Genomic DNA, 26,585 nt, shown 5'->3' with positions numbered 1-26,585 from the left:
CATCTTATATTGCTTTTTCCATGGCAAACTGTGAGACCAAAAAAGGTCATTTATAGTGACTCATTCTACTAAGAAACCTTCTCTATTTGACTTTACTGAAGTGTCACAAGTTCTTCTAACATCTCTTAAAGAACTTAAAGAGAGACAGACGGTATTATTGTTTTCAAGTTTAGCCCAACAAAATACAAATGAAGAGTTTTATTACTTGCTACTGTTGTTATCGTTCTGGGATCCCAGTTTAGAAAACATTTTGTCTCTGTCATTTTCTATATACATTACTGTAATATTACTATAAAACTTACATATTTACTTATATATACACATACAAAAATAAGTACATGTGTGTATGAACAAGCTAGTCTCTATACTTAAGGAGCTCACAATCTAGTTGGAGAGTCAAGTAGTTAAACAAGAATAATAATGCATTATAAAATAAATTGTTAGAGAAATGCACGTATTATATTTTGGAAGAAAAAAGAGAGATTGGCAATCCAGACTGGATAAAGGTCAGAGTGAAGATCTTGAATGATTTGAATCTTGAAGGACAAATAGAAGTTAGTTGGAAACAATGGAGAGGAAAAGCATACTAGAATTATCCATCTTTATATATAAAGAGTCTTAGATGTGAAGAACATGGCATACTTGGGAAATGGTATATAGGACATTTTGAGCTCATTGGGAAAATTTAGTTGAGATTAAGATTAAGGGATCAGGAGAGAAGAAGAACGTACTGAAGATCTAGATCTGAAAGTGGTAAATTGAAGCTGCATTGTGAGGTCAGGTTGAGACCGATAAGGAAGAGTGTGTACATTAATTAAGCGACGAGCCTGCTCTCAGCGGCTTAATAGGATCCAGTCTGTTTCTTTCTCAATAAAGTCCTATCGAGAAGGGGAGGTGTATTGCCTCTGGGCAGTAGTTCTGAGAACCAGGCTGACAGAGGCCCTGTCATCTTCAACCTGTAGATTCTAACATTGACCTCAGATTGGGTGTTTTGGACAGGAGATTTTATAGGCCAGGCCTAGAAATGACATAAATCGCTTTTGACTAGGCTCCACCTAGTTGTGAGACTGGAGTAAATGTCGTTTTCCAAGAACTCTGTCTTGGAAATAGTCTCTTTGCAAAACTAATTACTTAAAGGAGAAAACATATATACATGGGGGGGAAAGGAGGTATAACTACATAATTGATGTTTTTAGTTATCAAATAATAATATTGTCATGTAGAACTCTATATTTCTAAATGAGAAAGTGCTAATGAAGGAGATTTTTTTAAAGGAAAATGTATATTTTAAAACCTGACAAAAATAAGTACAGTTGATTCTCATTATTCACAGTAGTTATAAACACTGAATTCATGAATATTGAATCATCTACCCTAGAGGAAATACAGAACAAGTTTTCTGCAAGTCTCTGGCCACATTTTCGTCAACAGATCAAGACATAACCTTATTTTGTGTATGTTTCTGTTTAAAAACACCTTATTTAATATAGAGTAGCCCCCCCTTACCCACAGGGGTTATATTCCAAGACCCCCAGTCAATGCCTGAAACTGCAGATAGTACCAAATCTTATATATACTATGTTTTTTCCTGTACATACATACCTATGATAAAGTTTAATTCATAAATTAGGAACAGTAAGAGGTTAACAAAAATAACTTATAATAAAATAGAGCAATTATAACAATATACTGTAATAAAAGTTATGTGAATGTGGTCTCTCTCTCTCTCTCTCAAAATACCTTATTGTACAATTTTAATGCCTTTTCCACCTTAACTAAGCACTTATGCACTGTGGCCAAAACTTTGGCAGTTTGAGGTGTGACAGCAAAACTAACATGAATTTCTTTTTCCTTCTTCACAATTTCACAGATAAAAGATTTGTTCTTACCATTGATCTTAGCAACCTCAGCATATGATTTTTTTTTCTCATTCCTATTAAGTTGAGAACTTCCACCTTTCTACTTCAAAGGTACACTTTATGGCTTCTCTTTGGCAGATCCAAATTGCCAGCATCACTACTCTTGTGCACTGGGGCCATTGTTAAGTAAAGTAAGGGTGACTTGAACGCAAGCACTGTGATCCCAGGACAGCCAATCTGATAACCTATATGGCTGCTAAGTCACTAATCCCCGAGAAACGCTGGACAAAGGGATGATTCATGTCCCAGGTGAGATGGCACGAGATGGCACAAGATTTCATCATGCTACTCAGAATGGTGCACAATTTAAAACTTGTGAATTGTTGATTTCTGGATTTTTCTGTTTAATATTTTCAGATGAAAGTTGACTGTGATTAACTGAAACCTCAGGAAGCAAAGGGGGCAATAAGGGGGACTCCTGCGTATGGGTGATTTATTCACATTGAACTCATAGCCACCAGCACTGTTCCTCATGCATGAACAAAGCTTATCTAAAATACATATTCTAAAATAGAACTACCATACGACCCAGCAATCCCACTACTGGGCATATACCCTGAGAAAACTATAATTCAAAAAGAGTCATGTACCACAATGTTCATTGCAGCTCTATTTACAATAGCCAGGACATGGAAGCAACCTAAGTGTCCATCGACAGATGAATGGATAAAGAAGATGTGGCACATATATACAATGGAATATTACTCAGCCATAAAAAGAAACGAAACTGAGTTATTTGTAGTGAGGTGGATGGACCTAGAGATTGTCATACAGAGTGAAGTAAGTCAGAAAGAGAAAAATAAATACCATATGCTAACACATACATATGGGATCTAAAAAAAAAAAAGGTTCTGAAGAACCTAGGGGCAGGACAAGAATAAAGATGCAGACATAGAGAATGGACTTGAGGACACGGGGAGGGGGAAAGGGTAAGCTGGGACGAGGTGAGAGAGTGGCATGGACTTATATATACTACCAAATGTAAAACAGATAGCTAGTGGGAAGCAGCCGTATAGCACAGGAAGATCAGCTCGGAGATTTGTGACCACCTAGAGGGGTGGGATTGGGAGGGTGGGAGGGAGACGCAAGAGGGAGGAGATATGGGGGTATATGTTTATGTATAGCTGATTCACTTTGTTATAAAGCAGAAACTAACACACCATTGTAAAGCAATTATACTCTAATAAAATAAAATACATATTCTTTCCACAAGGCACATCACAGCTTCTAGGAACACTAGACAACACTTCAGAACTATACTCGGGCCATTTTAAAGAGCTAACTCATCAACAAAAAGCACAGAAATGCAGAAAATGTGGCACTTAATAGACTGCAAAAAGAACACCTATTTACAGTATGAGAGCTACAACAAGAAGGCAGAGAGCATCACCTTGTTCTATTGTAGCTGGAGCCATGCACATGGGGCAACTCAGATTTCCACTGCTCTGAGCATGCATAAATCTGGGAATGACCACAAAGTGCTGTGAGTATTGATTTGGGGGTCACAAATAAATTTTGGCATGTAGGTGAATTCTCAAGTATAGAATTCATGAATAATAAAGATTGACTGAAAAAATGTTTAAATAAATCCATAACAAAAGAAATGGAGAAGCTGTCACATCAGTTTGTATCTCCATCCCTCCTCCAGTTTCACAGACAAACCTGAAAACAGGTAAGTTACAGTGCTATTTAAGTTATTTCATAGAATTCGAAAGGAAAAAAATTCTAATTTATCTTTTAGAAGTTATCATAACTGGATACCAAAACCTGATAAAATATGTGCCAAAAAAGAAAGTTCTAGATCCATTTCACATCTAAAGATAAATGCAAAATTGTGACATATATATATGGAGAGAGAGAGAGACACCATAGATATAGTAAAATGATATTGACTTGAGCTATGTAAAAATGGGTAAATATTAAGAAATCTTTTAATATAATTCTTCAATGGATAAGTCAAACAATAAAAATCAAATGATCATCCCAAGAAGACAAAATAATATTTACTAATGTTCAGAATCCATCCTATTTAAAACAAAACAAGACAACCTCTAAAACAGAGTGAAACATCTCAACACATAAAAGTATCTTTGTCAAGCTAATAACTCTAAACCTGTTTCCTTTATAGTCTAGAATAAAAAAGGAATGCCAGAACTATCTAAAGTTACTTTATATTGCTTATGAATACTACCCAATACAATTAAATAACTGGAGATTGTTCTAGCATTCCTGTCATAGTATAGACAATAACAGGAGCTGTTCTAGAGTTACCAGTTTGGCATGGGTATTGTTTATGTGTTAAAGGATTTTAGAGATTTTTCTTTTGTTTTGTTTTAATACCTATGGATAGGTCCCAAAGTTCCCTGTAATTTTCACCTAATCTTCATGCAAATAGGATCCTGAGAGCCTATCCTAAAGAGCCAGCATGACCTCTAAGTGTATAGGATAGTATTGCTTCCAGTATGCGTTGAGATTCTTGCCATACGGGAAGTAATCCAAGAAGCAACTTTATATTGTCTATCTCCAGGATGGAATTGGCAGTAGCAGCCACCATCTTTCAGTCAAGCTGAATGTGGCACTGACCAAACAATGGCCAACTGCGATGGCTGCCAAGGGAAAGCTATGGTCCGACCCCACCTCTCTGTTCCAGCAAAGTAGACATTTGAGGACTGAGAATCTTAGGGGTTCTACTGAGTGTTCGATTCAATGATTTTTCTATTTTAATTGATATTGTTACCCACATTCCTTAATCTATGTGTAATGGGGCAAAAATTGTTGGGGGTAAGGATTTCTGCCCATAAGAGTCATAGATTTCTCACTGAAATCATGATTGTAGTCTTTCTTTGTTTCTGTTTTATTTTTTATCATGATGAAAATTATTCAGTTTTCAAACTTGTAGAATGAATAGGAACATACTTGTAATTTGTGATTTACTAAAACGTTATCAGGATTTTAACAGCTACAATTTTTTTCCTTCTCTGGGATTTTGAGACTTTACATTTGGACGTGGGGCAGGTGAGTTCTATGCTGTCCATGCCCCGGCCCTTGTCCCTTGATGCCACATCTTTGCTTTTGGTGGTTTCTTCTTTCCTCCAGGCTGATAAGGCCTGAGGGTATAGTTTGCAATTCTAAGACTTTCTAGAGATTCAAAGATGAATGAAATACAATCCCAATTTGGAAGAAAATTAGCAGCCAGCTCTAAAAATTTAAGAATAAAAGAATAAAGTAGATAGAATGAGGAAGGAAGAAGGAAGGAAGGAAGGAAGGAAGGAAGGAAGGAAAGGAGGAAGGAAGCAAGGAAGGGAGGAAAAGAAAGAAAGAAATTGTTTCATGGGAAGAGAAGAGAGAGGAGGGGAGACACCATTCTGTTGGTAATATTGAGAAATGATAATTACTTTTTTAGATTCATCTATACCACCCTCACTTTTATTTAAAAAGTACAAGTATTTTAAAGAGTTTTAAGAAAAGAGAAAGTCTTACTCTGCCAAGCACACACCCTACTGTATTTCCTTCACAACAGATCTGATGCAGATTTTTAATATCCATGGCCAGTTTGGCAATTTCAGAAAAGTTAGCTTTAGGTTGTTTTTTAGTCAACAGAACCAATTCCCTGAAAAAAAAAAAAAAGTACATTTTAAACAGTTTTTTGAATTCAATTCTTTCTAAAATTAGTTGTAGTTCATTGAGTAACCAAAAGAATAGAAACACAGTTGCAAATGTAGGATGAAGACAGTTGTATATTATAAGTGCTTTCTATTTCTACAGTGATAGAACCCAGAGCCATACAAAGATGTAAACCACAAAATGAAAATTATTCACTTCATAATCGTGTAAATACAGTCATTTTCATCATTCAAATTATTGCTTAAAGTAGTTGAGTTGCTTAGATAGGTAATTTGGGAATTTATCTGACCTGACTTTCCAAATAAAATTCTTTATCAGAAAGATAATAATTGTAAGAGGTTTGGTTCTCCCTTGTCCCTCTCTGTTGACAACTGAAAAACATCCCTGAAATTTTTCTAGAAATATGAAAAATGGGCTTGCCTTATAAGGAAAACTGAGCTTCCAGGCAGCCCACTGTTATCCTAAATTGGGAATGAAGGTGATATAAGGGAAGATGCATGTCTTCAGGGGTAAACTTGGGACAGAAACACAATCTGGGCCCAAGATACAGGCACACTGAGTAGCATCAAATTCTCCTCCCACCCCACACTCCTCTATCCCCACCTCAAAAAATACCACTCACTTTTTCTGTCCTACATGACATTAGAGCCAAAATATTTCTTATCTTCCAAGAGAAAAATACCTTTTGTCCTCCAGCCTTTACCATGAAGAACTACTAAGCGTGAGCATCTGAATGTACAGAAACTTTTGTGCACTGGAGAAGAGCCTAAAGGATTTGAGCTGATGGAAGAAGTTGATAGAGGAGATATCAACCCCACAGGAGATAGTGGGTAGAGAGGAGGACTGTGCAGTTTCAGGCACAGCCCAGTGTGCCCTATTGAACAGGCAAATAGCACACGTGTAGAGAAAGGAACCAGATTTGCACTGAGACATTAGCAAATGAAAGATAAATGATTTTTCAAATGAGTTTAATCAAAGAGGGTGATACAAAGCAACAAAGTCCACAAATCTAAATAGGTAACTTACACTGCTTTTGCTACTTTGTGGTTGAATTTAATCCCAATCTCACATAAGTGGTGATGCCTCGAGGATATTTCTCTAACGTATTTTCTGATGGGTTCTAGCTGTAATTAGAAAACCAACTCATCAAAGAACTATGGTAACAACAGAAGAAGTTTATCTCATGGTTAGTAAAGAAGAGAGAAAAATAAAAATCATGTATCACCTCAAAATTAGAAAGTTTTTATTGTCTTATCTATGAGGCCAAAAGTAAAAGCATAATTTGGTGAAGGTTCTGTTTTTTTTATTTTTTGTTTTTTATAAAATAGCATCTCACTTCCCCAGAGATTGTTCGTCCCAGAACTTAGACATCTGGCATATAAATGAGAACAAGAAAGTGAACAAACAAAAATCCAGAGAGCCACTAGAATAAATTTTGATAACGTCTTACAGTTGTATTTTGGTTTTATTCAAGTTACTAGCCCTGTCATCTTGAACATGTTTCCAAATGCTTATCTATGATATATGCTCCAGTTTTGCAATATATATTAATGGAGCCCCCCCCCCCCAGAAAACGTTTATATTCTTTAACCCAGAATTTTGACTTTTGACTTCTAATAAAAAGAACATGTATTTAGGTCTCTAACCAAAACTATATATTCAATTTGATCACAACAATGTACAAAATAAAACCTGTGAATGAAAAAAATGAATAAAAGGAAATATACCAAAATTAGTATCTCAGTGTGATGGGAGAATAAACAACATTTTAAAATTTCAGAAGAGCTCTATATATTCACTTAAAACATTATATTGACCATATATTATTTTAACTTGGGGTAACAACACCTTACAATGCTTTTTTTTAAGAACAAGTTAGATAATGTATACAGAGGCAATATTCAAACCACAAATCTGGCACAATGATAATAAATTATACTTTATAATTAATTATAAATATAATTATTATTTTTATTCTTATTTTGTTGTATTATACTCATTTGAAATCAAATACAAACAAGCTTATCCACTTCTTCACAAGAGAGTCTGTGAAGGCTTAACTCATAAACTGCATTCTCTGATCATAGATACAAGTTTTACATGATTGGCTATGCAATTTTCTCTGGGCAAGGAGTAATAACTTCTTGAAACAGACACCCTGGAGGCAGCAAGACTGTAAACATCACAAAATGAGGGAGAGGAGAAAAGAACTCTTAGCTAACTTAAAAGCATCTGCTTATGCTTAGTATGTGGATGGACCTAGAGATTGTCATACTGAGTGAAATAGTCAGACAGAGAAAGACAAATATCATATGATATTGCTTACATGTGGAATCTAAAAAAAAATAGTACAAATGAACTTATTTATAAAACAGACATAGAGTCACAGATGTAGAAAATAAACTTATGGTTACCAGGGGGAAATCGGGGTTGGGGGGTAGGGATAAATAGGGAGATTGGGATTGACATACACACACTACTATATAAAAAATCGATAACTGAGAAGAACCTACTGTATAGCACAAGGAACTCAATACTCTGCAATGACCTATGTGGGAAAAGAATCTAAACAAGGGTGGATATATGTATAACTGATTCACTTTGCTGTGCAGCAGAAACTAACACAACATTGTAAATCAACTATACTCCAATAAAAATTTTTTTTAAAAATTATAGGGGCATGTTATACATTAAGGAAAAATTTCCTCTTAAAGGGTTAAGATTAAGAAAACTTTGAAACAAGTTACCTAAAAAGAACTCACCTTCATGAAAAAGTTCATTCTTCCAAAATGCCAGGTAATGAGACCTAAGTCTACACAATCACTTGTTTTTGTTGTTTTTAATAATATGAAGCTAACAGGAGAAAAAAATGACTGTCCTGCTTAGGAATTCAGAATTGGCTTCTGAAGGAATTGGAGATGACTAGGGAAAGAAATATATATAAGTAGCTTTAATGATAATCGCTGCGATTATTGAGTACTTAGCATATGCCAGACTCTTTAGATACATTATTTAATTTCTTACACAAGGTAGGTGATGAGGAGCTCAACAGGAGAAATAGCTTTAGAGGAATAGAGAAATAGGGGTTGAGAGGAATATGAGAGAAATTCTCACTGAGGAGATCAAAGAAAACAGCAAGGAAGAAGCAGCACTGCCCTTAGACTTGAGGAATTCATCAAAACGATTATCAAACTACTATTCATTTCAGCATGACCTTGGGGAAAATCCATCTGGTGTGCCTTCTAAGGATGGTTATTTTGTGTTGATATTTAGAACCTTTAATGAACATACATAAAAAGTACTTTTATCATGGAACTAATCACCGATTTATGTCTATTCAATGAAGGAGAAAAAGCCACACAGTTAAAATTAAGTGTGAGGCTAACTGTATTTTCCAAAGATGGCTATAATAACAACTTCTATCCCATGTTCTTCTTACAATGAGCTTTCGTTACAGTATATTTACTTTCCCCTTCAAACTGGTGACATTTTATGATATTTCAACCAATAGAGTAGAGCAGAAGTAACTTTTGAATCCTGGTCATAAAAGGCCATGCAATTTCTGCTTCATCCACTAGAAAACTCATTCTTGAGACTTTGGCCATATGTCAGCAGTCCAGTTTCCCTGAGGCTGCCATTCTGTGAAGCAGCCCAAACCAGCCAAGGCAGAGAGACCACATGGAAAGGCCCTGAGATAATATGAGGAGAAAGAGATGTTGGACCAACCCCCAGGTACTACAGACCTTCAGAGCCCCAGCCATTGACTGCAACCCCATGAAAAATCAGTAGCCAGAAAAGCCCAGATGAGCCCTTCCTGAATTCCTGACCCACTGAAACCATAAGAGTAATAAACTCATTGTTATTGTTTTGAGCCACTAAATTTTGGGGTGTTTTGTTATACAGAAATAATAACTGGAATATTAACTACTTACTATGAAGTTATATTTATGCTAGATCATGCTTCTCAAAATTGAAGGACTATAAGAATTGCCTGAGTATCTTGTTAAAATGAAGTCTTCTTTAGCAGGTCTGGAGAAAAGCTTCAGACTGTATTTCTAACAAGCTTCCAGGTGATGCATATGCTACTGGTCCATAGTCCACACTTAGCGTAACAAGTCCCTAAGTAAGGGTTGACATATGAATAGCTTACCTTTATCTGGAAGCATTCAGTCTTATTTTCTTCTTGGCAACAAGACCGAACAGCTGTTTCATAGCAAGCAGACATGGTCAGAATAGTGGGTCCATACAAGAATGGATGCTTCCTAGAAGTTTCATAAATGTACCTGTAATTTGACAAATACAAAGCTATATAATTTGGAATTCAAGAACATATGCTGACACTGTTTCTTAAAAACTTAGGATTCATTTAGTTTTGTTGACCTGAAACGTCTAGAATTTCATGGGGACAGAAATAGGATAGCACTGTACTTAAATGCATCAAAAGTTCACTACAGAGAGATCACTGTGAGGTTAGACAGTGCCCATGAAGTCACCAACTGTACTTTCTGGACCAGTAAGTAAAGAAAATCAGTAACTAAAACTTTTCATTTTTATATAAGTAGTAGGAGATAGAAAGTTCAATAGTCTAAACTGATTGTAAATGGAGAATTGTACACCTGGTGAAGGGGAGTTAAATTTAGAAGCTATTGGTGGGTGTTTACACTCATTATAGAGCCTGGGCACCAGGCCTGCCTTTCACTTATAATCATATCTCCTCACACTAGTCCACAAAGCTTACTCAAATTATTTATGCCCCACCTCCCCACACACACAAATACCCCGAAAAAGTTGACATTGCAGACAAAAACCGGCTCAATGCTCACACAAATCCACTTTCTTTTCTTATGTTCACAGGAAGACTACTTTTCCAGCCTCTCCTGCAGTTAGGTGGGAACATATAACTGAGTTCTAATCAATGAAATATGAATAAACATGCCATACACCACTCCTAGTAATTACTTTGCACAGTTCCCTAGTCTCTCTCTTTCTTTTTTGCAGTAACCTTGGAAACACTTGCTCCAGATGGTATAGCTCCAAGGTGGAAGGATCTTGCACTCCTGAGTTACCCCTTGGAAGAGTTCCAGAGTAGCCAATGAAGACAAAAAGCCAAAATGAAAGTATAGTTAAGTCTTTAATCATTTTTGGGATAGTATAAGCAAAAGGCTAAACTAGAGGAAATGCTGACCCCCGCCCAACCTCCACCCTCACCCCCCTTACTCTTGGAAGTTCAGTCAATAGATTTGTTTCATTTCAGCAAAGTTTCTCAAGCCCAACTTGTAAAACAAGGAAAGCAGAACTGACATTATCAAGATACAACTGCCACCCAAGATAACGCAAAATTCCTGGTTGATAGGAAATTTCATTGGAGCCATTCAATATCTCTGCTCTCTGTTGGGTACTATGCTAAACTAAGAGTTCATTTTTGTGCTGCAGTAACTTAGTTCCCATAGAGGATTTTCAGTATGAACTAATCTAATTTCAAATCTCCAAAGGCAAAGCTGAACTTAGTATAAGGAAAAAGCTTTCTAATAATTAGAGCCATTTAAAAATAGAATGTCCCTATTGCAAGGTAACAAAGGGTCACACTTATCTTACAATGATCAAAACTGTTATTGAAAATTCCTTAGATAATCCAGAGATACAATAACTACACTTTGGTGTATCTGTATTCTATGCTATCTTTTGATAAGACTGAAATAGCAGACTTTTCCTCTAGCTTTGATATGTTACTGTTTCTTTGGTTGAGAACTAAACAAAGTTGTTGACATAATTATGAAGCAAGTAGTTAGAAAATTATTTTTCCCTGAATATTTATGGTTGTATGCATATAAGTTAAATTAGCATATAAATAACTCCTTGATACTGACTTAATCGTATATGTTCAAGAAGATTAGATTCACTGCCTGAGTATTGGTTAGATTTCATAATCTCTGAACGCTCAAACTTGATTTTACAATGCCCGAACCTGATTTTATAAATCTCACCTAGAGTGGCTAGCACTTCATTTAATAGGTAGCCAAGTTCATATTACAGTTTCCCATTTGGTTGTCCCTAATGTCAGACCAGTCGGAACCGGCCCAATCCCTTATCTCTTAGTCCTTTCTCCCTAAGTGACTGGGGCCATTTAATTCCTTCCTGAAGGCTCAGTAACTTCTGGGGCAATTCTGCCCATGTATAGGTGAATTAAAAGTGTTTACGTTGTTCAACATCAAGTCACCCTGTCTGCTCATTCATTTCTGGTTTAGAGTTTCATGTCTAAAATCTGAAATCAAACCACCACCATGCGTTTTGCACTAGATCCAGCAATCAGATCTTCCCCTTTTTCCTAGTGTCTGAGTCTGTCTTGACCAGATGGCCAGAACTGCATTCCTTGAGAACTGAAGCTTTGTCCTTCTCTTGTCATTTTTACCTCTCTCTGGTTTTGGTTTCCTGCCTCTAACTTGCTCGTACCTCACTCTCAAAAGATAGACTTCTGTGCTAACTAGGAAACCAAAATATGAGCTCACCTACCCATGGGCTATCATGCCATCCACTCCAGGTGGAAATTACAGAATCAGAGTTCTTGAGTAGAAAACTCATCTCTGTCCGATCCACGAGTATTACTTATTCCTAGGTTCCCAATGACAGACTCTATCTCCATGCCTATCAGATACCCCTCCGGCTATCCCTTCGTGAACCTCCCAAATACTAGCCCATTGCCTGAGCTATTACCTGCTCTCTATTCCCAATACTCTGTTTAGTGTGCTTTGCCTACTAGACTGTATTTTTCAACATCATTTGCTACTGGTCTGACCAACCTAACCTTTGAGGAGATGGGTCTCTTACAGATCCTAGTCCTTTTTAATGTTTCATGGTACAGACATTTTCATGCCCTCTTGGGTTTACTAAGACCATATTGTCATTGTGAGGGAAAAAAATAAATTGTAGCTCAAATTTTCATTTTACATAATCAAGCTTTGGGTACTCAGAGGCTTTTATATTAAAACAAAAGATCTGTCTTCAAAATTGGAAAATAGTCTTTTTCAAAGACCTGGCAAGGAAATATGACTTACTTCTCTTTCACTGGCACATGATTCTCTTTGTCCATCTCACAGATCTGCTCAGGATTTGAAATTTGGAATATATCACTGTAACCTGCAACATCCTTTTTGTATGACAGGAAGCACTTGTGTCTTGCTGAGTTATTTGTATTGCAACAGTCAGAAGACACATGTCTGTCAGCCAACCCTTGGTTATTGCAAATATGCTCTAGGAAGGTAGTCATCTGTAGGAGGAAATAGTAACTTAAGGGAAGGCACTTGTGGTCTACATTTCTAACCACAGGAAAGTTAAGGAATTATATAGAAAAGGCAACTGAGTGCTTAATGTTATACTCTGTATCCAACAGTCCCTGGACATAGCTCTTTTGAGTGAAAGCCTTTTAAAAGGTTCTTAAGTCTAAATTCCCACACGCTGGACATTGGCCAAATAGAATTTATCATTTTCTCCCTACCTATGTAAGTGCTTCATTTTCATACAGTTGAAGGTATTAAAATAAAGGTAAGCCAAAATGTCCAGGACCTAAAGAAATCAAGGTATTTTTAATAAGAATTACCCACCAAGAAACAGCTCTTAGTTTGCTTTCCTTGCTTCCTGATTGTTTTTAGTTGGTTTCCATGGGAGCTTATTTTAAAAGTTAAACTCTGAGGCAATGTGTATTCGGTGTCAAATATTCAAATAGAAATGTAATGATTCAGTTTTCAAGTATCTTTGAATGGCAGTAAATGTGTGGGATGCTGTAAACCTCAAATGACGTATGCTTCCAGATTTGTGGGATAAGGGCAGAAAAAGGTCATCTTTGGAAATGGAAATAAGAAGAAATCGATATAAAATAAGTGAGGCTAGCCACTGGCAAAGGAACTTCATTTAAAGTGTGTCTCTAATTAGACTAATGATTTTTCTATGACTACTTAGAGTCTGGTTAAAAAAAAAAAAAAAAAGGTAGGTTTTAGCCCAAGAAGATGGAGTGAAAAAAATCTATAAATAAAAAAGAAAATTATTTATTTGTATTTAAATTGTTGATATGAGAATAACTGATACAAAAATATGTAGATTATAAGAATATGTTAGTTTTTATCAAGAATTTTTCTAAGCACAAGATAGACATATTTTATGAGATGATAGTAATTTTCAAGATTTTCTACTAAGTGGGAAAAAAGCCTATAATAATATTCACTTTTTTCTTCTTTTTTATATTCTCTTAGAAACTTTTAAAATCAGTACGTTAATTTCCCAGAAACCTTTATATGAGGATGTCAGACAATAATATTCTAGTGACAGAGACAGAGCAACCGACTTAAATTAACAAATTGGCATTCTAGGGTATAATTCATTCTCTTGAACATTTAGTTCTCAGAGTCTGATCTCCCAGATATGAAATGATAAAATGTAAGTTTATAAACCTACAAAGATTATATCTTGAGTGTGACACATGTACATATTGTTGCCTTAAAATCCCTTGCCTAATTATTCAATCATCCCACTTCATAACAACATCCTTTGTTTGCAATTTAGTTTTTAAAACAACAGAGAGAAAAAGGCAGAACATGATTCACCTACCAATTGGTGACAACATTCTGAAGGTGATTCATGTGGCTTGAGGATCTTGCACTTCTCTGCAAGATCTAGCAATTCTTTAACTATGGTTTGTACTTTTTCATAAGTCAATTTCTGAAGAAACTGTGCAACCATAATACTAGTGCTGAAACAGAACACTTGTGTGAATGCTGATGATAGAATCAAACTCTTTTCCTCCATCAATCTTGTTATATCACTGCCCTACTCCCCCCCCAAAATAATTAATATGATTTTACATTTCAAACAAAAGAATACTGATAATAAAACTCACACAGCTCTTAAGTTCTCCTCTAGATAATTCTGGCTATTAGAGTGCTGCATGGCTGAAAAAAAATGAGATTTTATTTACAGAAGAGGAAATTTTCCAAACTGAAATCCCCTTTGACAATTCAAATCTATATTTATTCATTCATAAATTTCCAGATTTATTTTTGTTTATATCATAAACCAGAACAAATTATATCTTTTATTTAAACTGTATTCTGTGAATGATTTCTTTCTAGTCAAACACATCATGTAGTTGAACTGTCATTGGCTTACAAATAAGTTGCACATACCTGTATTGATACTTCTGAATTAATTAAACTTGACTCTTTGGTTATCTCTTATTAGAAGTTACTAGCACACGCAAAGAACACTAAGAAAATTAAAGCCTGGCATTAGGAACAAAAGTATAAACATTAACACTTTGCCAGGCTTAATTTGGCAAAGACAGTAACTCATACATCTTGGATTCGCTCATCATCTTCATCATCTCCACTCACCACATACACATACACATGCTCTCTATTGAAAACAGTGTCTTCCTTCTAATATCAATAGCTTCAAAAGAGCTTAGCAGCTATCTATTTAATAAAGAAACCATTATTATTTACATATTAACAAGTAAAGGCTTTGGAGATAACTTATTCTGAGTTCAGCTTCTAGCTCTGATACTGAATATGGCCTTGAGGAAATAACTTAAGCACTCAGAGGTTCTGTTTCTCTATCAAATGTAAATAACTTCTACTACATTGGGTGGTTGTTAGGATTAAATGAAAGCCTATGTGTGAAGCATTGAGCACAGTGCCTGGCACATAGTAGGTACTGAATAATGTAGCTCATGGGATTATTCTTGCTACTATAAACACTATTGCTCTATCTAAAATCATTTATCCAATTTTAAATACAAGTTTGAAATATGTCATTCTCTGACCTAGAGTGGAAGTAAGGTGGAAAATGGAAAATGAGATCTTCCTGTGTGTGTTGCTTCAATATATCAATTCTCTTTCTGTATCTATTCCACAGGTTAATTTCTAGCAATCTTCAATGACTCTACTGACAGTGATGAGCACTGAGAAAGATAGCCTTTCCATGTATATGTTAATAGTCATTATGTTTCATCTCCTGGCACATGGGTGTATAGATTGTAAATAGGATTCCCTACCTGCATCTAGTAAACTTCTCTGAAGAGTCTGACATTTAATGGAGCTGAAGAAAACAAGCAAAGATATGGTTCTAACAGTCTTCATTATTTCAGATGAATCTTTATAGAGTACATTCTATCATTTGAATTAAAGAATCCTTTTATATTCTTTCCAAGTAATTGCTATTAATAATTAACGTTTTTCTGGTGAATGTTTTTCCACCTTGGCCACTATGACCCTCAAACAATTACAGAAATTCATGACAATGAAGAAATATTTTTCATAGATAGCATTCATTAACGAATACTGGATTTTAAAATGAGTCATGTCGGGGAGGAGCTTCAAGACGGCGGAAGAGCGAGACATGGAGATCACCTTCCTCCCCACAGATACACCAGAAATACATTTACACGTGGAACAACTCCTACAGAACACCTACTGAATGCTGGCAGAAAACCTCAGACCTCCCAAAAGGCAAGAAACCCCCCACATACCTGGGTAGGGCAAAAGAATAAACAGAGACAAAAGGATAGGGACGGGACCCGCACCAGTGGGAGGGAGCTGTGAAGGAGGAAAGCTTTCCACACACTAGGAAGCCCCTTCGCGGGCGGAGACTGCGGGTGGCGGAGGGGGGAAGCTTCGGCGCCTCGGAGGAGAGCACAGCAACAGGGGTGCGCGGGGGGGAAAGCGGAGAGATTCCCGCACAGAGGGTCGGTGCAGACCGGCACTCACCAGCCCGAGAGGCTTGTCTGCTCACCCTGGCTGGGAGCTGAGGCTCGGGCTTCAGAGGTTGGAGCGCAGGGAGAGGACTGGGGTTGGCGGCGTGAACACAGCCTGAAGGGGGCTAGTGCGCCACAGCTAGCCAGGAGGGAGTCCGGGAAAAAGTCTGGAGCTGCCGAAGAGGCAAAAGACGTTTTCTTGCCTCTTTGTTTCCTGGTGCGCGAGGAGAGGAGATTAACAGTGCCGCTTAAAGGAGTTCCAGAGGCGGGCGCGAGCCGCGGCTATCAGCGCGGACCCCAGAGACGGTCATGAGACGCTAAGGCTGCTGCCGCCACCAAGAAGCCTGTGTGCGAGCACAGGTCACTCTCCACACCTCCCCTCCCGGGAGCCTGTGCAGCCCGCCACCGCCAGGGTCCCGTGATCCAGGGACAAACTTCCCGCGAGAACGCACGGTGCGCCTCAGGCTGGTGCAATGTCACGCCGGCCTCTGCCGATGCAGACTTGCCCCGAACTCTGTACCCCTCCCTCTCCACCGGCCTAAGTGAGTCAGAGCCCCTGAAGCAGCCGCTCCTTTAACCCTGTCCTGTCTGAGCGAAGAACAGATGCCCTCAGGCGACCTACATGCAGAGGCGGAAAAAACCCAGAGCTGAACCCCGGGAGCTGTGCGAAGAAAGAAGAGAAAGGGAAATCTCTCCCAGCAGCCTCAGGAAAAGCGGATTAAATCTCCACAATCAACTTGATGCACCCTGCGTCTGTGGAATACCTGAACAGACAAGGAATCATCCCAAATTGAGGAGGTGGACTTTGGGAGCAATGATATATTTTTTTTTCCCCTTTTTCTCTTTTTGTGAGCATGCATGTGTATGCTTCTGTGTGTGATTTTGTCTGTATAGCTTTGCTTTTACCATTTGTCCTAGGGTTCTTTCTAAAATTTTTTTTATTATTTAAAAAATTTTTTTTCTACAAAAGGAAATTTTTTTCTTAATATAATTATATTTTCTTTTACTAACTTTATTTTAATTAATTTTATTTTCTCTTCTTCTTTCTTTCTTTCCTTTTTTTTTTCTCCCTTTTATTCTGAGCCGTGTGGATGACAGGCTCTTGGTGCTCCAGTCAGGAGTCTGTGCTGTGCCTCTGAGGTGGGAGAGCCAACTTCAGGACACTGGAGCACAAGAGACCTCCCAGCTCCACGTAATATCAAACGGCAAAAATCTCCCAGAGATCTCCATCTCAACACCAAGACCCAGCTCCACTCAATGACCAACAAGCTACAGTGCTAGACACCCTATGCCAAACAACTAGCAAGACAGGAACAAAACCCCATCCATTAGCACAGAGGCTGCCTAAAATAATAATACGGCCACAGACACCCCAAACCACACCACCAGATGTGTACCTTCCCACCAGAAAGACAAGATCCAGCCTCATCCACCAGAACACAGGCACTAGTCCCCTCCACCAGGAAGCCTACACAACCCACTGAACCAACCTTAGCCACTGGGAACAGACACCAAAAACAACAGGAACTACAAACCTGCAGCCTGTGAAAAGGAGACCCCAAACACAGTAAGTTAAGCAAAATGAGAAGACAGAGACACACACAGCAGATGAAGGAGCAAAGCAAAAACCCACCAGGCCTAACAAATGAAGAGGAAATAGGCAGTCTCCCTGAAAAAGAATTCAGAATAATGATGGTAAAGACGATCCAATATCTTGGATATAGAATTGGATATCCAATATCTTGGATATACAAGAAACGTTTAACAAGGACCTAGGAGAACTAAAGAGCAAACAAACAGTGATGCACAACACAATAAATGAAATTAAAAATTCTATAGAAGGGATCAATAGCAGAATAACTGAGGCAGAAGAACGGATAAGTGACCTGGAAGATAAAATAATGAAAATAACTACTGCAGAGCAGAATAAAGAAAAAGAATGAAAAGAACTGAGGACAGTCTCAGAGACCTCTGGGACAACATTAAACGCACCAAAATTCGAATTATTCGGGTCCCAGAGGAAGAGAAAAAGAAGGGGACTGAGAAAATATTTGAAGAGATTATAGTTGAAAACTTCCTAAATATGGGAAAGGAAATAGTCAATCAAGTCCAGGAAGAGCAGAGAGTCCCATACAGGATAAATCCAAGGAGAAACTTGCCAAGACACATATTAATCAAACTATCAAAAATTAAATACAAACAAAAAGTATTAAAAGCACCAAGGGAAAAACAACAAATAACACACAAGAGAATCCCCATAAGGTTAACAGCTGATCTTTCAGCAGAAACTCTGCAAGCCAGAAGGGAGTGGCAGGACATATTTAAAGTGATGAAGGAGAAAAACCTACAACCAAGATTACTCTACTCAGCAAGGATCTCATTAAGATTTGAAGTAGAAATTAAAACCTTTAGAGACAAGCAAAAGCTAAGAGAATTCAGCACCATCAAACCAGCTTTACAACAAATGCTAAAGGAACTTCTTTAGGCAGGAAACTCAAAAGAAGGAAAAGGCTTACAATAACAAACTCAAAACAATTAAGAAAATGGTAATAGGAAAATACATATTGATAACAACCTTAAATGTAAATGGATTAAATGCTCCAAGCAAAAGACATAGATTGGCTGAATGGATGCAAAAACAAGACCCGTGTATATGCTGTCTACAAGAGACCCAATTCAGACCTAGGGACACATACAGACTGAAAATGAGGGAATGGAAAAAGATATTCCATGCAAATGGAAATCAAAAGAAAGCTGCAGTAGCAATTCTCATATCAGACAAAATAGACTTTAAAATAAAGACTATTACAAGAGGCAAAGAAGGACACTACATGATGATCAAGGGATCAATCCAAGAAGAAGATATAACAATTGTAAATATTTATTCACCCAACATAGGAGCATCTCAATACATAAGGCAAATACTAACAGCCATAAGAGGGGAAATTGACAGTAACACAATCATAGTAGGGGACTTTAACACCCCACTTTCACCAATGGACAGATCATCCAAAATGAAAATAAATAAGGAAACACAAGCTTCAAATGATACATTAAACAAGATGGACTTAATTGATATTTATAGGACATTCCATCCAAAAACAGCAGAATACACATTCTTCTCAAGTGCTCATGGAACATTCTCCAGGATAGATCATATCTTGGGTCACAAATAAAGCCTTGGTAAATTTAAGAAAATTGAAATCGTATCAAGTATCTTTTCCGACCACAATGCTATGAGACTAGATATCAATTACAGTAAATAATCTGTAAAACATACAAACACATGGAGGCTAAACAATACACTACTTAATAACCAAGAGATCACTGAAGAAATCAAAAATTACCTAGAAACAAATGACAATGAAAACACGACAAGCCAAAACCTATGGGATGCAGCAAAAGCAGTTCTAAGAGGGAAGTTTATAGCAATACAATCCTACCTTAAGAAACAAGAAACATCTCAAATAAACAACCTAACCTTATACCTAAAGCAACTAGAGAAAGAAGAACAAAAAGTTCCCAAAGTTAGCAGAAGGAAAGAAATCATAAAGATCAGATAAGAAATAAATGAAAAAGAAATGAAGCAAATGATAACAGATCAATAAAACTAAAAGCTGGTTCTTTGAGAAGATAAAGTTGATGAACCATTAGCCAGACTTATTATGAAAATAAGGGAGAAGACTCAAATCAATAGAATTAGAAATGAAAAAGAAGTAACAACTGACACTGCAGAAATACAAAGGATCATGAGAGATTACTACAAGCAACTCTATGCCAATAAAATGGACAAGCTGGAAGAAATGGACAAATTCTTAGAAATGCACAACCTTCCAAGACTGAACCAGGAAGAAATAGAAAATATGATTGGACCAATCACAAGCACTGAAACTGAAACTGTGATTAAAAATCTTCCAACAAACAAAAGCCCAGGACCAGATGACTTCACAGGCGAATTCTATCAAACATTTAGAGAAGAGATAACAGCTGTCCTTCTCAAACTCTTCTAAAATATAGCAGAGGGAGAAACACTCCCAAACTCATTCTACAAGGCCACCATCACCCCAATACCAAAACCAGACAAAGATGTCACAAAGAAAGAAAGCTACAGGCCAATATCACTGATGAACATAGATGCAAACATCCTCAACAAAATACTAGCAAACAGAATCCAAGAGCACATTAAAAGGATCATACACCATGATCAAGTGGGGTTTATCCCAGGAATGCAAGGATTCTTCAATATATTCAAATCAATCAATGTGATGCACCATATTAACAAGTTGAAGGAGAAAAACCATAGGATCATCTCAATAGATTCAGAAAAAGCTTTTGACAAAATTCAACACCCATTTATTATAAAAACCCTGCAGAAAGTAGGCATAGAGGGAACTTCCTCAACATAATAAAGGCCATATATGACAAACCCACAGCCAACGTCGTCCTCAATGGTGAAAAACTGAAACCATTTCCACTAAGATCAGGAACAAGACAAGGTTGCCCACTCTCACCACTATTATTCAACGTAGGTTTGGAAGTTTTAGCCACAGCAATGAGAGAAGAAAAAGAAATAAAAGTAATCCAAATCAGGAAAGAAGTAAAGCTGTCACTGTTTGCAAACAACATGATACTCTACGTAGATAATCCTAAAGATGCTACCAGAAAACTACTAGAGCTAATCAATGAATTTGGTAAAGTAGTAGTATACAAAATTAATGCACAGAAATCTCTGGCATTCCTATACACTAATGATGAAAAATCTGAAAATGAAATTAAGAAAACACTCCCAATTACCATTGCAACAAAAAGAGTAAAATATCTAGGAATAAACCTACCTAAGGAGACAAAAGATCTGTATGCAGAAAATTATGACACTGATGAAAGAAATTAAAGATGATACAAATAGATGGAGAGATATACCATGTTCTTGGATTGGAAGAATCAACATTGTGAAAATGACTCTACTACCCAAAGCAATCTACACTTTCAATGCAATCCCTATCAAACTACCACTGGCATTTTTCACAGAACTGGAAAAAAGTTTTCACAATTTGTATGGAAACACAAAAGACCCCAAATAGCCAAAGCAATCTTAAGAACGAAAAACGGAGCTGGAGGAATCAGGCTCCCTGACTTCAGACTATACTGCAAAGCTACAGTAATCAAGACAGTATGGTACTGGCACAAAAACAGAAATATAGATCAATGGAACAGAATAGAAAGCCCAGAGATAAACCCACGCACATATGGCCACCTTATGTTTTATAAAGGAGGCAAGAATATACAGTGGAAAAAAGACAGCCTCTTCAATAAGTGGTGCTGGTAAAACTGGACAGCTACATGTAAAAGAATGAAATTAGAACACTCCCTAACACCATACACAAAAATAAACTCAAAATGGATTAAAGACCTAAATGTAAGGCCGGACACTATCAAACTCTTAGGGGAAAACATAGGCAGAATACTCTATGACATAAATCACAGCAAGATCCTTTTGACCCACCTCCTAGAGAAATGGCAATAAAAATAAACAAATGGGACCTAATGAAACTTAAAAGCTTTTGCACAGCAAAGGAAACCATAAACAAGACCAAAAGACAACCCTCAGAATGGGAGGACATATTTGCAAATGAAGCAACTGACAAAGGATTAATCTCCAAAATTTACGAGCAACTCATGCAGCTGAATATCAAAAAATCAAACAACCCAATCCAAAAATGGGCAGAAGACCTAAATAAACATTTCTGCAAAGAAGGTATACAGATTGCCAACAAACACATGAAAGAATGCTCAACATCATTAATCATTAGAGAAAGGCAAATCAAAACTACAATGAAATATTATCTCACACCAGTCAAAATGGCCATCATCAAAAAATCTAGAAACAATAAATGCTGGAGAGGGTATGGAGAAAAGGGAACACTCTTGCACTATTTGTGGGAATGTAAATTGATACAGCCACTATGGAGAACAGTATGGAGTTTCCTTAAAAAACTAAAAATAGAACTACCATACAACCCAGCAATCCCACTACTGGGCATATACCCTGAGAAAACCATAATTCAAAAAGAGTCATGTACCAAAATGTTCATTGCAGCTCTATTTACAATAGCCAGGACATGGAAGCAACCTAAGTGTCCATCAATAGATGAATGGATAAAGAAGATGTGGCACATATATACAATGGAATATTACTCAGCCATAAGAAGAATTGAAATTGAGATATTTGTAGTGAGGTGGATGGACGTAGAGTCTGTCCTACAGAGTGAAGTAAGTCAGAAAGAGAAAAACAAATACCGTATGCTAACACATATATATTGAATCTAAAAAAAAAAAAAAAGGTCATGAGGAACCTAGGGGCAAGACAGGAATAAAGACGCAGACCTACTAGAAAAGGGACTTGAGGACACGGGGATGGGGAAGGGTAAGCTGGGAAGAAGTGCGAGAGTGGCATGGACATATATACACTACCAAACGTAAAATAGATAACTAGTGGGAAGCAGCCGCATAGCACAGGGAGATCAGCTCGGTGCTTTGTGACCACCTAGAGGGGTGGGATAGTGAGGGTGGAAGGGAGGGCGACGCAAGAGGGAAGAGATATGGGGACATATGTATGTGTACAACTGATTCACTTTGTTATAAAGCAGAAACTAACACACCATTGTAAAGCAATTATACTCCAATAAAGATGTTAAAAATTAAATAAATAAAACGAGTCATGTCAATCTACCTGTTTTTTCAAGATTACACCACACAGACCTTGGAATAAAGTAATCAATAAACACTTTTGGTAAATATCTCATTTCCTAGAAATGTTTGTTGACGTGTACAAAGTTCGAAAATGCCAGGAGATCAGGTAAACATGTACTCTCCCAGATTCAAATAAATGGTGAAGGCCTGAGTTCCAGTGCTGGGCACATTTTTAGGTCGCTGGAGAGAGTGGGGAGCATAGATCTTGGGAGCAAACCCAAAGGAATGTGACCTAATTTACTGAGTGCTTGCTGTGAGTCTGGCACTTTGTATGATTATATTTAGATAGCCATATTCTTATTTCTTGAACAATAAATTAAGACTCAGGGTCATATAATTTGCTCATGGACTCACAGGTAGTACTTCAGGTCTGTCTGATGTCAGATCCCACAACACCCAAGAGCTAGTATTAACAGCTGAGGTCCCAACATCCCTCAGCTATTTTCTGTTTTGCCAATCATCCAGTTCTTGGGTCTAGGGCAGGACACAGGTGATTACTAATTAAATAAAATGTTTAAGCTAGGGACAAAGTGAGAGAGTGGCATGGACATATATACACTACCAAGTGTAAAATAGATAGCTAGTGGGAAGCAGCCGCATAGCACAGGGAGATTAGCTCCGTGCTTTGTGACCACCTAGAGGGGTGTGATAGGGAGGGTGGGAGGGAGGGAGCTGCAAGAGGGAAGAGATATGGGAACATATGTATATGTATAACTGATTCATTTTGTTATACAGCAGAAACTAACACACAATTGTAAAGCAATTATACTCCAATAAATATGTTTAAAAAAAGTTTAAGCTAAATATAAAGACTAGAAGTTTTGGAAATGGAAGATCACTGGTTAATACTTTAACCATTCCTGTCCTCAGTTTCCTCATTTATAGATGGAGGGTTTGGACCAGATAATCTTTACAGCTGGCAGTCCATTGCTTGATTCTTCTACCCACATTCTCATTTCTGGTTTCCTAGGCGAAGAAATATCACAAGTGAGACAGATATATTTGCCTGCAAAACAACAACAACAACAAATCTTTTATTTAGATTTGGGACACACTGGCTTATGGTAAAGAATATGGATGGCCCTGTGTGGTAGATTTTCGGGGTCCTCTAAACAGTCCTAATGCTCAGCATCTCTTTCTGTCTTGCATCTTTAGAGCTGTTCCCTTGAGATCTTACTCTAAGCCTCCTGGGATGATCAGAAATGGACCTATTGCTCTAGGGATAGAAAATCCTTTGGATGAGTGCTGCCAGACTGTCACCCATTGCAGACATTACTAATTGATCACTGTACTCTTTCTCTGAACCTAGACTAGCCTTAGAATCATTCATGGCACAATGCCTCATTACAGCCACTATTAATTGATTGTAACTGTCACTTAAAGAAAAAGAAAACTGTTGTACGTGTGCTAAACTAATTCCTCTTTTTAAAAATTTTGGACAAAATTAATTTCTCATGGTAATCCTTCTTTCACAGTAAGAGATTCTTGAAGAAATAAAAAAAAGTTAAGTTCTTTATTAGTAATTAGTAACAGAATTTTAGACCAGAGGAAAGACAAGCTGTGGAGATTATTTAAGCAAAGGCAAGGGAATGGGTTTTGTGAAAGAATTCAAAAGACAGCACAGAATTTGTTCTCTAAGAGAGGAAGATCTCCATGCTGACCTTTAAGATCAAAAATGGAAGGTGTCCAAGTATAAGACACAATGATGATTTTTAATAAATATTATTTTTACAGGAAACCTAATTCTAGTCCAAGTCATAGAAACAGAGTTAGAAAGAGCAAGGCTGGATCCCTGGATCCCACCAAAAACCTGGGTGGTGATGGCTCACGCACGTTCAGTCTTGGCCCTCATTATAGCACCCGAGGCTGATCACATTTCCAAAAATCTCTAGTACTAGAAAAGTCTTCCTGCATCGAGTGAGTCCAGGTATGTTCTATTCATTGGTATGGATTCTGTCTGAGCAATAGAGGAAGTGTGACTTGCCCTTTTTCCAAATCCTCTCTTCTCCAGGAAAAGCACGACTTCTGAATAAAACATTCCTCTCCTTCCTTTCTTCACATCACACTGGTTACCCGCCTTCTATCCGTGTGTTCTCTGGCACATCAGTGGAGAGAGTTGCAGGGCAATTTCCTCTGTGATAATAGAGTCTTGTGATGGCAGAGTTTCCTGAGTCTCTGATTTCATATCTGCCGCTCTTAACATAGCACTGGACACATAGCAGAATCCACTACTAGGTACAACATTGAATTAACAAACTATGCTCTGTTTCACTTCTGTTTGATGGACTTATTATTATTTAAGTAAAATTTTCTTCCTTATTATCCTTGTTAATAAACAAGAGTGCTTGGAAAAATGGTAAAAGGACAAAATAGCTTCATGAATTAAACACCTATTATCTGCTGGGCATTGTATTGGATACTATATATAGTAATTTAATACATTTCTCTAAAGCCTTTGTGACGTGGGGATTATTCTTTCACCCTACACCAAGAAATGGGAGTCTTAAATTGTAGGGTTCTTTTGTCTGAGGCCATACAGCAAGTTACTGGCAGAAGGAATATAATCCCCCCGCTCCCCGCCCACCTGCATCTTCAGCTTAGATTGAGTGCGGGTGCTATGTGCTCCCACAGCAGCAGCTGTTTCCATCCTGCACCTATGACACTGTATGCGATTGCTTACTATCCTTCTCCCTGCCCAGCAGGACTTAAGAACCATGTCTAATTGCCTCATATTTGCATCCACAATGTCTGATACACCGTAGGATCTAATAAATATTTGTTGATAAATGAATGAGAATCCCAAACACTATGCTCTAAATGTTAAACCAAAAGAACTCTGAATATTTTCATGTGTTATCTCTTCGATGGTCATAATCTTTCATTTCAGACACTGAAATACTAAAAACCTGAAAAGTTTAGAGAAGAGCCAGGATCATCAAGCCATGATCCCTTGACCAACCTTCATTTCCTGGCTGCCCAGTTCCTACCACTCCCTCTCCTTAGATGTCACTGCCAAGCTTACAGCTCCAGCATAATAGCAATTTTGGTGTGGAGTGGGGATGCAGGGAGAAAAGAGTCACTGTCACAGATGCCTTGGGCACTTTTCCCCTTCTCTGAATAACAGATTTTATAAGACACCAACAACACGGCCATACAGAGGCAGTGTGTACAGTGGCTAAGAATATTCTTCTGAAATTAGAGGGCTCAAATTCAAACCTTGGTTCTGGTAATACTAGTCATATGACATTGAACAGATTTGTTTATATCCCCAAGCCTCAGGTTCCCTATCTGTAAAATAGGAATAAAAAAGGTTTACTTGATAGAGTTGTTACAGTTAAATGAGGTAATGCATTAGAAGTACCTCCAACAATGTTTTTGCATTGAAAACATTCAATCCCAGCTAGTAATAACAGTAGTAGTAGTAATAGTAGCAGTAGTAGTAAAGGTCATGCTGCATGCCCACAACTCCCCATTTTCTTCCCAGTAGCATCAAGAACAGAATCTGTGAGGATTCTGCCCTCACAATTGCTATTTCAGAGTCCTGTCTTCCA

At 37.4% G+C, this 26,585-nt stretch overlaps 1 protein-coding gene across 10 annotated transcripts in view; it reads right to left on the bottom strand.

The window, feature by feature from the left end:
- LOC309961232 (alpha-fetoprotein-like) overlaps window positions 1–26,577 on the bottom strand; it is a 77,675-nt gene extending 51,098 nt beyond the window's left edge. For 8 of the 10 annotated variants that reach the window (XM_082838295.1, XM_082838291.1, XM_082838289.1 and 5 more), the window contains exons 1-7: window positions 15,586–15,955; window positions 14,431–14,482; window positions 14,142–14,283; window positions 12,596–12,807; window positions 9,694–9,826; window positions 6,570–6,667; window positions 5,400–5,529 (exon numbers count right to left, since the gene is read on the bottom strand). In XM_082838295.1, coding sequence (XP_082694421.1) covers window positions 5,400–5,529; window positions 6,570–6,667; window positions 9,694–9,826; window positions 12,596–12,807; window positions 14,142–14,283; window positions 14,431–14,482; window positions 15,586–15,670 — 852 coding nt within the window. In that variant the 5' untranslated portion in view covers window positions 15,671–15,955. Of the gene's footprint in view, window positions 1–5,399; window positions 5,530–6,569; window positions 6,668–9,693; window positions 9,827–12,595; window positions 12,808–14,141; window positions 14,284–14,430; window positions 14,483–15,585; window positions 15,956–23,883 lie in introns of those variants that run through there. The other 2 variants (XM_082838297.1, XM_082838290.1) reach the window with 2 other exon arrangements.
- Window positions 26,578–26,585: the final 8 nt, after the last annotated feature.

This window comes from Leucopleurus acutus (genome assembly GCF_964270905.1).
Source record: "Leucopleurus acutus genome assembly, chromosome: 4".
Taxonomy (NCBI): Eukaryota; Metazoa; Chordata; class Mammalia; order Artiodactyla; family Delphinidae; genus Leucopleurus; species Leucopleurus acutus.
This window is presented reverse-complemented; position numbering and strand designations above follow the sequence as displayed.